We start from the raw sequence: 14,031 nt of genomic DNA, 5'->3' as shown, positions 1-14,031 counted from the left end.
TACTGCCTCTGAAAATCCACCAGTCGGACATGGATTGGTTCTCACTGGATGGTACCACCATTTCCACAACGGGAATATACCTTACTGCCATTATAGGTATGTTGTTGTTGTTGTTGTTGTTGTTGTCGTTAAGCATCTTACAGTTGGTTTACTGAAGAATAACTCTAAGTACAACAGACAGAAACACTATACAGGTCTGTCCTGTCTCATAGTCATTGCTATGCCTGAGCACTATGCCAATACATCTCATTGGGGCTCTTCTTCTTCCCCATCCCTCAAACTGGTATCTTTGCTCTTTAACATTTTAAAGAGTTCTTTTGAAACAGATTTGCCCATGCAATATATTGTTTGATTTCCCAACTGCTGCTTCCATGGGCATTTACCGAAGTAAAATGAAATATTTGAAGAGGTCAGGTTTTTTCTCTATTATGATGCTGCTTATTGGTTTATTTGTGATAATTTTTTCATGTTGAGGTATACTCTATAATGAAGGCTATAGTCTTTGATCTTCATCAATGAGTGTTTCCGGTCCTCTTCCTCAAAAGAGATTATATTACCAATACTTTACAAGTTGTTAATCATCTTTTCTTCCAGTCTGATGCTATGTTTTTCATCACATAATCAAGTTTCTCAGATTATTTGTTCAGCATACAAATTAAATAAGTATAGTTAAAGGCTACAACCTGATGCATAATTTTGCTGATTTAAAACTCTTTGTTCTGTTTAAACTTGTATTCCACTTGAGCATAATTGTGTTCAAACATTCCTCTGCTTAGAAATGTTATCTACAATTTGTCACAATCCATGCAGTTGAATGGCTTTGCATAGTCATTAAAACAGAGACAAACATACTTTATTTTTTCCTTTGAGCCAACATGACCTGACATTAACAGTGCTATTCATTGTTTCACACCCTATTCTGAATTTTGTTTGAATTTCTCCTGGTTCTGTCATGTACTGCTTCAGCTGTTTCTGAGTTATCTTTATCAAGGTTTTAGTTGTATGTAAAATTAACAGTATTATTCTGTAACTTTCATATTCTGTTGAATCACCTTTCCTTAGAATGGTCAGTCAACTGGCCAGGTAGCTATCTTCAAACTAATTGTCATAGATGAGTGAACACATTCAGCACTGCATCATTTTGCTAAAATATCTCAGCATAATTGATATTTTGTCAATTCCTGGAGGCTTGTTACATGTCAATGTTTTCAGTGCATCTTGAACTTCATCCTTCAATACCATTGATTCATCATCTATGCTACCCCTTCAAATTGTATAATGTTGACCAATGTTTTTTAATACAATGTTTATAATATGTTCTGAAAGCATTGGCAAAAAACAAAGACCCAGGAATTGATGACATTCTTTCTGTCTTCTTTTGATGATGTGCCAACATTTTGCCCTTAGAATCCTTCAATACTGCAGTTTGAGGCTTAAATGTTTTTCAGTTCTTCCAGCTTAAAAAATGCCAATCAAATTTGCATCTTTTGTTTTCAAAATCTGAAAGCAAAAATTTGTATTATGACCCCAGATCTTTGTACATTGCTTTACTTTATTTTCTTGAACTTGGTTTTGAAATCTTCTGTTATCCCATCATTTCTTTCATTTGCTTTAACGTCTTAATGTTCTAGAGGAAGTTTCAGACTAAGACTCTTCTCACACCCATTTCAGTCTTTTCTTTCTGTCCTGTCTTATTTTAATGACTCTTCACTTTCTTGATGCATGATATCCTTGATGTTATCCTACAACTCATCAGATCTTTGGTTATCAGTGTTTAATGAATCAAATGTATTTTTGAGGTGACCTCTAAACTCAGATGGGATGTACTCATGGTCGTACATTGACATCCATGAACTTGCTTTCATTTTCTTCAGCTTCAATTTGAATTTTTCATATGAGTCCTTCACAAAGCCAGTCCCTGGCCTTGTTCTGATTTAATGAAATTGAGCTTCTCCTTTGTCTTTTTCCATAAATGTCACAGATGTGACTTCTGTAGAATCAATCTCATAAAGACCGTGTGTAAAGTTGTTGTTTATGTTGTTGAATAGAAAGTTTTTATAATAAGTTGTTGTGTACTATCAAGTTGGAATCAACTCATAACTGTTCCCCCAGAGGGTTTTCAGAGGCAGTTCATCTCACCTGAGGAGATTCCCAGTCTTTATCCCGTGGAGCAGCTGGTGTATACTCAAACTGTGTGCCTTCAACATTGCAGTACAGCTTCTTACCACTAGAACAATCAATCACGTGATCTCCATTTCTATCACCAAGACCATATTTTCCAGTTACAATGTTTCTTTCTGTCCAGCTTTTGCATTCCAATCACTAATAATTATCAATGAATCTTGATTGTATGGTTCATCAGTTTTAGACTTGTGAAGCTAGTAAAAATCTTCCATTTTTTCATCTTTGGCTTTAGCAGTTGGTTCATAAATTTTAATAATATTCATATTAACAGATCTTCCTTATAGACATATAGATAATTATCCAATCATTAACAGCTGTAGGGTGATGAGATGCTCTGCTGTCAACCCAAAGACATGTTGTTCTTATCCACAAGCTGTTATGTGGGAGAAAGATGGACAATCTCCTCCCATACAATTTGCTGCCTCTTAAAACCCACTGGAGGGTCAGCTATGCACCAGTTCCAACTCAAACAGCACATAACAACAACAGAGCTATACTTCAAATTAGATGTGGAAATCTAGATGATGAATGTAACACCATGCCTCTTTAATTTATTATTCCTGGCATAGTAAATGATATAATTGTCTAATTTAAAATGGCCATTACCAGTCCATGTCAGCTCACTAGTGCCTAGGATAAGAAACTGTCATGGTATAGTGGGTTAATCATTAAGCTGCTAATCTAAAGGTTGGTAGTTCAAACCTACCGTCTGCTTTGTAGGAGAAAGGCGAAACAGTCCACTCTCCTAAGGATTTATAGCTTTGGAAACTGTCCTCAGTAGTTCTACACTATCCTTTAGGTTATTAAGAGTCCAAATAGACTCAATGGTAGTGAATTGGTAGAGCTTAGGATGTTGATCTTTATGTGTTCCATTTCCTTTTTTATGGATCCAATTCCCCTAGAGTCACACTTCATCATTCCATGTTCAAATCCTTAATGAATGTTTGCAGCTGTTTCTTCTCCTGTATAGTCATGGCACATAAGCTGATGAAGGTCCCAAAAATTTTACCCCATCACTGAGGACCGAGCAGGAAGTTTTTCTCTAGTTGTGCTTGGTGTTCCTTCCACCTGAGAAGCTCAGATGAGCTTCTATATCCAACAACATTCCACTACTATCCATAAGCTTTTAACCAACCAATTATTTATTTTTTTTAAGTCAGTCACCAGGTGCTTCTTAGTTGATCTTGGTCTAAAAGTTCTGCTGACACCTGTCCGGCTCAGTTGATCTTGCTGGTTTTTGAAATATTAGTGGCACAGCTTGCAGCATCACAGCAGCCCACAAGCAACCACAGTTCAACAAACTGACAGACAAATGGACAGGAGTAGGACTGACAAGGTATATTTTGGAAGGATAATTCAATCCTTAAGATCCTTCTTCCATCATCTTTCTGTCCCTCTACAAGAAGCACCATGTAATTGTGTATAACACGTGAAAAACTTGATTCCTAAAACTATAGAACCTACATAGACATTCCTGACTTTTATACGTACACCAGACAAACCTGGGTTTGCTGTCTTAATTCCACCACTTATAAGATTTGCGATCTTAACATCTCACTATCTATATCCACACCTGAAAGAGGATTAATAATAGCAATTTGATATATTTGAGAAGATAAACTAAAATTATCATGTAAAAAATAGTCCCCAAGCCACACAAAGTGATCAGTGCATACTCCTTCCTTTCTATTTTTCTGCACACACTATGAGACTTAGGATTCTTCTTTAGCCACTTCACTCAGGCTTCACTGGCACCCTCTCTCTCACTGCAGCCTCTCCACAGGACAGTCTCAACCCAGGTTACATTTATCTCCCATGTGTCAAACTCTAATTTAAATCCATACATTTAGGAATTATTTTGAGTTTATTATAATCAAAAATAAAATATAGCCAAAATAATTTGAGGGAGTGCTGGTGGCTTAGTGGCAAGAAGCTTTGCTGAGATCCTGAATACACATGGTTCAAATCCACCAGCCGCGCCATGGGAGAAAGATGGGCAGTCTCCTCCCAGGTGATTAACCGCCTCTAAAAACCCACCAGAAAGTCAGCTCTATGGGTTGGTTCCCATATTCCACAGTACTCAACAACAGCAGCAGCAAATAAATTGCTAATCATCTATGCATACATACTTCTATATGTTTGATCGCATTACACTTTTATCTCATTCTTCTGTAATAGACTAATAAGAATATATTTGAATATATCTTAATATAAGGAGCCTGGTGGCCTAGAGGCAGGACGCTGCACTGCAATCTCAAAGGCACACAGTTCAAAGCCACTAGCCGTTTCATGGGAGAAGGATGGACAATCTTCTCCCATGTGATTAAACTGCCTCAGAAAACCTGCTGGAAGGTGAGCTATTAGTCAGTTCCAACTCAGAGGTACACCACAACAACAAGAGTGGCATTATAGACAGGAGAGAGCCTGGCAGAGATGGGATGGTTGGAAGTAGATTGGGTAGTGGAAAGACCAGCCTGAAGGGGAAATGCTGAAGCCTCCTGTCAAGAGAGAGTATGTGGAACAGATCATCTGGAGAGCTGGACATTATGAGGAGGAATGTGGCATCCGGATTGGAGGAAGACACATCAACAACCTATCTTATGCAGATGACACAACCTTGCTTGCTGAAACTGAGAAGAACCTGAAGCGCTTGATACAGAAGGTCAAGGGTTGTAGTATTCAATATGGATTGAAGCTCATTATTAAGAAAATGAAAATTCTCACCACTGGGCCAATTGGTGGCACCGTGATAGGTAGAGAAGAGATTGAGATTGTTAATAATTTCCGCTTGGTAGGTTCCACAATCAACATTCTTGGAACCAGCAATAAAGAAATTAAAAGACGTATTGCATTTGGAAAATCTGTGGTCAGGGACCTCTTTGGAGTGCTGAAGAGCAACAGTGTCAGTCAAAAGACTAAGGTGCCCCTGATCCAGCCCATAGTCTTAGCAATTACCTGAAATGTATCATAGATATGGACAATGACCATAGATGATAGAAGGAGAATTAATGTCTTTAAACTGTGGTGCTGGAGAAGAGTATTGAATTAACAGATATGTCTTGGAGAAGATAAAACCAAGCTGTTTCTTGGAGGCAAGGATTTTGAGGCTCCACCTCACATACTTTGGGCATGTTGCCAGGAGGGACCAGTCCTTGGTGAAGGACACCATGCTTGGAAGGGTGGAGGGGTAGCACAGAAGAGAAAGATCCTGGATGAGATGGATTGACACAGTGACTGGGGTAATGAGGGTAGGTTTGTCAGAGACAGTGAGATTGACTCAGGACAGAGCAGAGTTCAGAGCTATTATGCATAGGATCGCTATGAGTCACAGTTGACTCGAGGGCATATAACAATGATGACAGGGGCATAAGGAGCTCTGGTGGCATTGTGTGTTGTGATGTGCATTGTGTATTGTCATGCTGATGGAAAAGTCAGCAGTTCAAATCCATGAGTCCGTCAGCCAAAGACAGTCAGTATCGTTCCATCAAGATATATAACTCCAGAAACCACATGGGCAGTCACTTGGCATGACTTCATGGCAGTAGGCTTAGTTTCTCACATTATATGGAGAGGCCTATTAGGTAATGGATAAACCCTAGGCTTTTCCACATCTGAAAAGATTACAGCCTAGAAAATCCTATCAAAAGCCGTTTTACTGTGTCTCTATGACTCTGAGTGCACCACACTCAATAACAACATTTTACATACATATACCTATAAACACATGAGAATAGTCTTAATTGTAGAAATATCTTGCACTTATTGAGCACTTACACTGTGCATTGTGCAAAAGTATAATTCTCACAGTAAGAACAATAATGTCAGATTAAAAGACTAAGGTGCACCTGGTCCAAGCCATGGTCTTCTCAGTTGCTTGCTATGCATCTGAAAGTTGGACAATAAGTAGAGATAACTGAAGAAGAAAAAGAGTTGTGGTCCTGGAGCAGAGTACTGAATATCCCATGGACTGCCAAGAGAACAAGCTGGTCTATCATGGAGAAAGTGAAACCAGGGTGCTCCTTGGAGGCAAGGAAGGTCAAACTTCTCTAGCAGACTTTGAACATATTGTTAGTAGGGGCCAGTCCTAGGAGAAGGACATCATTCTTGGAAAGGTGAAAGTTCAGCATAAGAGAGGAAGACCCTCAACAAGATGGATGGACATGGTAATTATAACAGTGGTCTCCAGTGTATCAAGAGTTAAGAAGGATGACACAGGATTCAGAGTACAGATTCACTGTTCACAGGACCACTGTGAGTCACAGTCAACAACACAACTCCATCATAATCCTACTTTACAAATGGGAAGGGAAAAAAAGAATACAGAGGTTAAGGGAATTGAGAATGGCATACAGCTGACAAGTAAATATTACTCTCTAGTACTCTCTTCTGTGGAGGAAGTTCTTACTCAGAGAGAACCTCCAATCGTTAATGGCAACCAAAGGAGACTGCACATCTTTCTCCTGCAGAGCTTCTGGGGGATTTGAACCACTGGAGACACTCGACCTTTGAGTTAGTTCAACTCTATGCGCTACACCACCAGAGCTTCTTAAGTACGTACTGTTGATGTGAGTACCATTAAGTCGAAACTGGTTCATAGCTAACTCTCCAGAGTGTTTTCAGAGGCAGTTAATTGCACAGGAGGTGTTGTCGTGTCATTGTTGTTGTTGTTGTTATTAAATTATTACTACTACAACTATACTCACTCATTGCTGTGGAATTAGAACCAAGTCATAGCTGGCCCTCTCGTGGGTTTTCAGAGGCTATAAATCGCATAGAAATAGATTGCCCAACTTTTCTCCTGTCAGCTGGTAGATTCAAACCACCCGCCCCTGACTTGCCAGCTCAATTCCTTAGCCACCAGGTCACTTGTGATTTAACTGCTTTTCACTGCACAGTAAATGCACCCGCTGAGCTTCAAGCAGAAGGTAAACGGGAGGGGGGAGGACAGGTGTAACTTTTAACAAGCGGTGGAAGTTGTAACCCGAAGCGTCCCGCTGCGGCGGCCAGTGGGGAGGCTGCACCCCTGGCGCGAGCCTGAGCGGGTCTCACTTCCAAAGTTGGAGCTCTCCGAGGTGGGAGGGGGAGGGGAGGACCGGGCTCCTGACGTCACTCCCGAGCGAGGATAAAGCTCCCGGCCACAGTCAGGGTGAGGACACTGCCCAGCGAGCGCAGTGGGCTGCCAGGCTCGGGACACTGGTCGTGCACAGGCCGCCCCTCGTTGAACCCCACGTTCTTAGGAGCCGACGCGCTCCAGCTGAGCCACCATGCCCCAGAACGTGGTCCTCCCGGGTCCTGCGCCCTGGGGATTCAGACTCTCCGGAGGTATAGACTTCAACCAGCCTCTGATCATCACCAGGGTATGTAGCTCCCTTTTTGCGTTTAAGGACAGGCAGGGACTCTGGTGTGGCAGGGGGTTCGGTGGGTCCCCCAGGAGTGGAAAGTGGCAGGTGAGGCTGGAGGGACAAGCAAGGTGGTGAGTGTGATGGGTCCAGGGCGGTGGCAGAAGCAACCAGTTAACTGAGGTTTGAAGGATGCAGATCTGCTGAAAAAGTTGACATGGTCTTCTCTACAGGTCCCTGCATCCGTTCAGTTTCCAGTAACTTTCGAAGGAGAGAGAAATGTGTCTGTATTATTGCCCTGGACTCACAGAGTCTGTTAGGGCTGCCCTCCACAGTGCGTCACCCTTCAGTGGCAAAAGATGGGGCTCCAAAGGGAGAGACAGAAGGGCAGACTCTGGTGCTTATTTCTTGGAGTTGAACACAAGTTAAGAGGTTTTTCTTGCGAGCTTCAGCGAAGAGCTTTTCATAGGGCACAACCTGGGTTGGCCAAGTTGGAGCCTGTCATATCAGTCCAGAAAAGGAAAATATTACTAATGTGTATCCGGGGTTTCCAGGCATTTTGAATAAATATTTTCCTAAGCTTGGAACCTGGCTTAGGAATCATCACCTATAACTCAAAACTACAAAGAAAAGTTGTCAGATAGCTTAGTTTGCCGTGAGGAAAGTAACCTCCCAGCCTAATAACTCTAAAAGTAATTTCATAGTCAAGGTTTTCTTACTTAGTGTTTTCAAGAGTACTATTTTATTAGGAAAGGAAGAAAGAACCAAATGTGAACTCTCAAAGTCTTGTCAATAAATTTCTAGGATTAAGGCTAAAGCTTTATTTGCTATAGTTAGTTTTTATCTAGCATTAGTGTTTGTCTTAATAGAAAATTATTTCCTTTATCACATGTAAAGAATTTAAAACCTAATTTAAGAGAATAGACTTTAAAAATTATATACTTATAATTTCATATCATACCTTTAATATACCTTAATTTTCTTTCTTTACTGTTTATACCATATTTTAAATACATACTTGACAAAATTATTCATTCAGATTTTTGAACAAAGGAATAGCCTTTTAAATTTTGTTTTAATGAGTCATATTTAGGATATTTAGAACACTAAATAATTTTTAAAAGACAGTATCTCAAAGGCTGTATTATACAGCATATGAATAGAAAATATTATGCTTTGTTTTACATTTTTCAAATCATATAAACTTACCTGATGTCTATTTTTTTTAATGAGACATGAAAGCATAACACAATGCTAAAAATGTTCCTAGGTTAATTAAGCAGAAAATGCTTCAGTGATCTGGACAGGCAATGCCTTTTATGGATTTACCAAAGAAAATACTTTTCCATTATCTCTGCTAAGAAATATCTCTAAAATTTCTGGTGTATAGCTTTCATTTGTTTATATGAAATGAAATAAATCCTTGAATCTTAACAAAGACTAAATCATATTTATGTTAAATCCTGAAGAAATAAATAATTTTGTCACAAGATCCTTTAAGGGTTTATAAAAGAAATATCTTGCTATTACCATGTAACATGGCAATGAAATTAAGCAATGATGTGTTTGAAATTTTAAGTTGTTAATATTATAAACACTTTCTTTTAAGCAATCCTCTTCCATCTTTAGTGTTGGACTAAAAAAGTTATAGGTAAAACATTAGATATAATGATAATTTTCCTTTGGAACAGAAATTCCTTTTTTAGTCTTTTATTTGTAACTAGTTTATTTCTATCATTTTGACACTTAGTTCAGCAATACTGCAAGATTATGTATGATTATTTAATTTGATTATGTTTTTTCACTTGAATTAATTGGTTAACTCAAAGAGAGTAGATAAACAAAATGTTTTTGAATCCAAAGTGTCCTCAAATCAATTAGAAGATTCTTGATGAATGAATGATGGAGAAGAGATTGAAGTTGTTAATATTTCAGCTTGCTCGGCCCCCCAATTAACATTCTTGGCACCAGCAGTCAAAAAATCAAACCATAAATTACACTGGGAAAATCTGCTGTCTGAGACAACTCCAAAGCGCTGAAGAGCAATGATGTCAGTCTAGAGACAAAGGCGCACCTGATCCAGGCCATGGTCTTTGCAATTACTTGCTATGCATCTGAGCGCTAAATAATGACTAAGGATGGCAGAGGAATAATTCATGTCTTTGAATAGTGGTGCTAGAGGAGAGTCTTGAATATACCATGGACTGCCAAGAAAACAAGCAGACCTGTTTGGGAGAGGGTGAAACCAGGCTGCTCCTTGGAGGCAAGGATTTTGAAGCTTCATCTCATATACTTTAGGCACATAGCCAGGAGGGACCCATTCTTGGAGAAAGACATGATGCTTGGATGGTTGGAGGGACAGTCCAGGAGAGGAAGACCCTGGATGAGATGGACTGATACGATAACTGGGAGAATTACGGTAGATGTGTCAGAGACAGTGAGACTGGCTCAGGATAGGGCAGGGTTCAGAGTTTTTTTGTTGTTTTTTTTTTTTTTAGTATATGTGCTGCCGAAGCGAGCACGGGTTCAGAGTTATTGTACATAGGGTCATTATGAGTTGCAGACAACTCCATGGCACATACCAATAACAACAGTATTCACTTATAAAATACATTATTGTTGTTGTTGTTGTGTTCCAACTGACCCATTGCTGACTCTGTGGTGGATTTTCAGAGACAGTTAATAGTGAATGAGGAGATTGTCCATCCTTCTGAGGACTCAAACTGCATGCCTTCAGGATTGTAGTACAGTTTCTTGCCACTAGGCCACCAGGGCTCCATTGTAGAATTCTTCTAGGACTTACCTAATTTCTGTGTTATTTTAAAAAGGTTGTATATGAAGGTGTGCTGTGTTATTATACTCCTTTGCCTCTTATGCCCTATTCTGAGTTCCTTATGTGCAGTAAATGAGCAAGCAAACAATAGAAAACATAAAACAATCAGCCTAATTGATTCTGTTTCATAGCAACCCCTTGTGTTTAGAACTATCCTCCACAGGATTGTCAGTGGATGGCTTTGGTGGAGTAGATCACCAGGCCTTTCTTCCAAAGCACCCCTGCATGGACCAAAATCTCCAGTTTTTTAATTAGCAACTGAGTATATTACTCATTCACACCATTCAGGAACTCCTTACATACAATAACTCACTCACCTCACAATAATGCTATGAAAATAGTACTATTATCCTTTTTTGAACAGAAGGAGAGTGAAGCTTCAAATGACTCATTGACCTGCATCTATTTATAAAGCTCACAAGTAGTGGGACAAGATTTGAAGGCAAATCTACCTGCCTGAAAGGCTCACATTCATAAATGCCCAGAATCAAAGATTTCCCTTAGTGTGCAGGTATTTCCAATCAGACATTATGTGTCATCTAAATCCACATCACTCCATCCTGTTGATTCTCCCTTTAGTGCCTATGACCCTGATCCTTTCTGTTATAGTTCTTCCTCTCCTTCCTTACTCAAGATTTCCCTTTCCTTTCTGTCCCCCACTCTAACTCACCATACATATTCTTATATCTATGAAAAATGTAAAATTAGTTACTCCTCTTTTACTTTCAAAAACACTTCAGTGATCACAGCAGTTTATAGAAAATAAAATCTGTGTCTTTAGCGCACCATTCATGACTGTTCACCATGTACTCCAACTCACATTTCCAACATTATTCCCTTGCTCCCTGTTCCTTCTCTGTCCCTTCCCTCCTCTCAACCACAGGCTGCAATACTCTGGTCTACTTGTGATTTCTCCATCCATGTCTTTGTCTCTGTCCAAGTTATATGATGAAGTTATGCCATTCTTGCCTTTAGGGAGCACCCTGGTTACACTTCCTCCAAAACAGATGTGTTGGTTCTTTTTGCAGTCCAAGGTATATATACAATACTCTTTGCCAGCACAACAATTCAAAGGCATTGATTCCGCTTCTGTGTTACCTGTTCATTGTCCTACTTTAATATCCATATGAAGCAATTGAAAATATTATGGCTTGAGTTAAACACACCTTAGTCCTTAAACAGACATTCTTGCTCTTTAACTCCTTAAAAGGTCTTTGATGGATGATTGGTCCAATGCAATACATCTTTTGAATTCTTGACTGCTGCTACAATGAGTGTTGATTGTGAGGCCAAGTGAAATCAAATTATTGGCAACTTCCATCTTTCCCCAGCTGTAATGGAATAAAGTCAGTTAAACCTGACACTAAACATCCTAAAATTAAATTTAAGAACTGGTTGTGATACATACAACTTGTGAGAAAGCAATTTCTAGAGTTTTGTATGGTTAACTGAGGATCTGAAATGAGGGTCATAGGAAGGGGAGGTGGCAAGGCTGTCCCAAACATGATTCATATCTGACCCAATCATTCAACAGAATGAAATGTGAAATTCACATGTTCCTTTCTATTGCAAGTAGGTACTAAGAAGCCTCTTAAGTCCTTGGACCACCCAGAAAGTAAATCTACGTGCACATTCAAGTTACTGATTGTTTTCACAAATGGTTCATTTGGAGTACAATTTCTTATGTCTGCAGGGTATAAAGTGATTCCATATAACTGATCTTCTTTTTCATTTGACTCGTTTTCCCACTCCGCACCCTTCCTTCCTATGCAGGGCCTACCTTTCTTTTCATGGCACCTAAGATCAAGATCATTATAAGTGAAAACACTGATTGAACTTGAGTACCAAATTAGAAAACACTAGCATATTCTGAAGGATTCATAGCAATCCCAGATGTGTTAACAGAATGACCCAATAGGATGTTTAAGGCTGTAACTTGTTGGAAACATATCAATAGGACTTACCTCTGAGGTGTCTTTTAGTGGACTTGAGCCACCGAATTTTCTGATGTTGTAGTGATTAAGTGCTCACCTCCTAACAGGAGCATTAGTAGTTCCAATCTACTAGGTCACCCACTTCTTGGAATAAACGTTGGCAGTCTGATTCTTGGAGCAATTCTGTTCTATCCTGTAGGGTTGCCATGAGTTGGAACCAACTAGATGGTAATAAATGTGGGTTTGTTTTGTTCTTAGTCCAATTGTTAATCATCTGTGCCACCCAGATACTTCACAGAATTCCAGAATTGGGAATTAAAGGATGCAAAATAAAATCTAGAGCCTGAGGGAATTGAAGATCACAATAACTATTTGATTGTCATTGTTATTGTTAGGTGCCATCAAGTCAAGCATGATTCATAGCGACCCTATTAAGAAAAGAAAAGAAAAGATCTGAACCCTGTTCTGTACTGCACCATCCTCATACTTCCTGACACACAAGAGCCCATTGCAGCAATCACTGTGTCAATCCACCTGATTGAGGGTCTTCCTCTCCTTTACTGGCCCTCCACCCTTCCCAGTATCACGTTCTTCTCCAAGTAATAGCACTTCCTAGCAACATGTCCAAAGTATGTGAGTCTCATCATTCTTGCCTCCAAAGAGAACTCTGACTGCATCCTCTCCAAGACATATCTAAGTGTTTTCTTGGCCATCCATGGAATGTTTAGTGCTTTTCTTCAACACCACAGCTCAAAAGCATCCGTTCTCCTTCTGTGATTGTTATTCATTGTCCAGTTCTCAGATGCATAGCAAGCAATTAGAAAGACTATGGCCTGAATTGGGCTCACCTCAGTCTTCAAACTAACATCACTACTCCTCAATAATTTGGAAAGGACCCTAACTGCAGATTTTCCCAGTGCAATGTATCTCCTTAATTCCTGGCTGCTGATACCAAAAGTGTTCATTGTGGATCCAAGTAAGATGAAGCATTTAAGAGTTTCAGTCTTCTCTCCACCTATCAAGACACTGCCAATTGGTCCCGTGGTAGGAATTTTTATTTTCCTAAAAGTGAGATGCAATCCATACTGAAGGCAGCATTCCTTGACCTTCTACAACAAGTGTTTCAAGGCCTCTTCACTTTCAGCCAACAAAATTGTGTCATCTGCATAGCACAGATTATTGATGAGTCTCCTTCCAATCCCGATGTCACATTCTTCCTGATAGAGTCCGTCCAGCTTATCAGGTAATTTGCTCAGCATACAGATTGAATAGGTCTAGTGAAAGGACACAACCCTGACACACTTCCTTCTCAATTTTAAACCATGCAGCCCTCCTCTGCTCCATTTGTACAACAGCCTCCTGGTCCAGGTACAGGTTCTGCATAAGCACATTTAAGTGCTCTGGGATTCCCATTCTTCTCAATGTCACATATAATTTGCCATGATCTACTCAGTCAAATGCCTTTGCATAGTCAATAAAACACAAATAGACATTCTTCTGGTATTCCTTACTTTCAACTCGGACCCATCTAACATCGGCAATGATATCCCTGGTGCCGTTTTTTTGGTTTTTGTTTTGGGTTGGGTTTTTTTAATGTTTTATTGTGAATTTGGCAAAAGTCTACCAAGCAAATTGGTTTTCCATTCAGTAATTCATACATTGTTTTCTAACATTGATTGTATTACCTACAATGTAACATCATTCTGCTCACATTCTCCCTGTGATTGCCATTTCATTAATC

At 39.5% G+C, this 14,031-nt stretch overlaps 1 protein-coding gene across 4 annotated transcripts in view; it reads left to right on the top strand.

Annotated features, from left to right (window-relative positions):
• The first annotated feature begins 7,447 nt into the window (after positions 1-7,447).
• PDLIM3 (PDZ and LIM domain 3) overlaps positions 7,448-14,031 on the top strand; it is a 47,866-nt gene continuing 41,282 nt past the window's right edge. For 3 of the 4 annotated variants that reach the window (XM_006882250.1, XM_006882249.1, XM_006882248.1), the window contains exon 1: positions 7,449-7,541. In XM_006882250.1, coding sequence (XP_006882312.1) covers positions 7,449-7,541 — 93 coding nt within the window. Of the gene's footprint in view, positions 7,542-14,031 lie in introns of all 4 variants that reach the window. The other variant, XM_006882247.1, reaches the window with a different exon arrangement.

This window comes from Elephantulus edwardii, unplaced genomic scaffold, assembly GCF_000299155.1.
Source record: "Elephantulus edwardii isolate Elephantulus edwardi_28Jun2011 unplaced genomic scaffold, EleEdw1.0 scaffold00018, whole genome shotgun sequence".
NCBI lineage: Eukaryota > Metazoa > Chordata > Mammalia > Macroscelidea > Macroscelididae > Elephantulus > Elephantulus edwardii.
The sequence above is the reverse complement of the archived record's forward strand: the minus strand, read 5'-3'. Positions and strand labels throughout refer to the sequence as shown.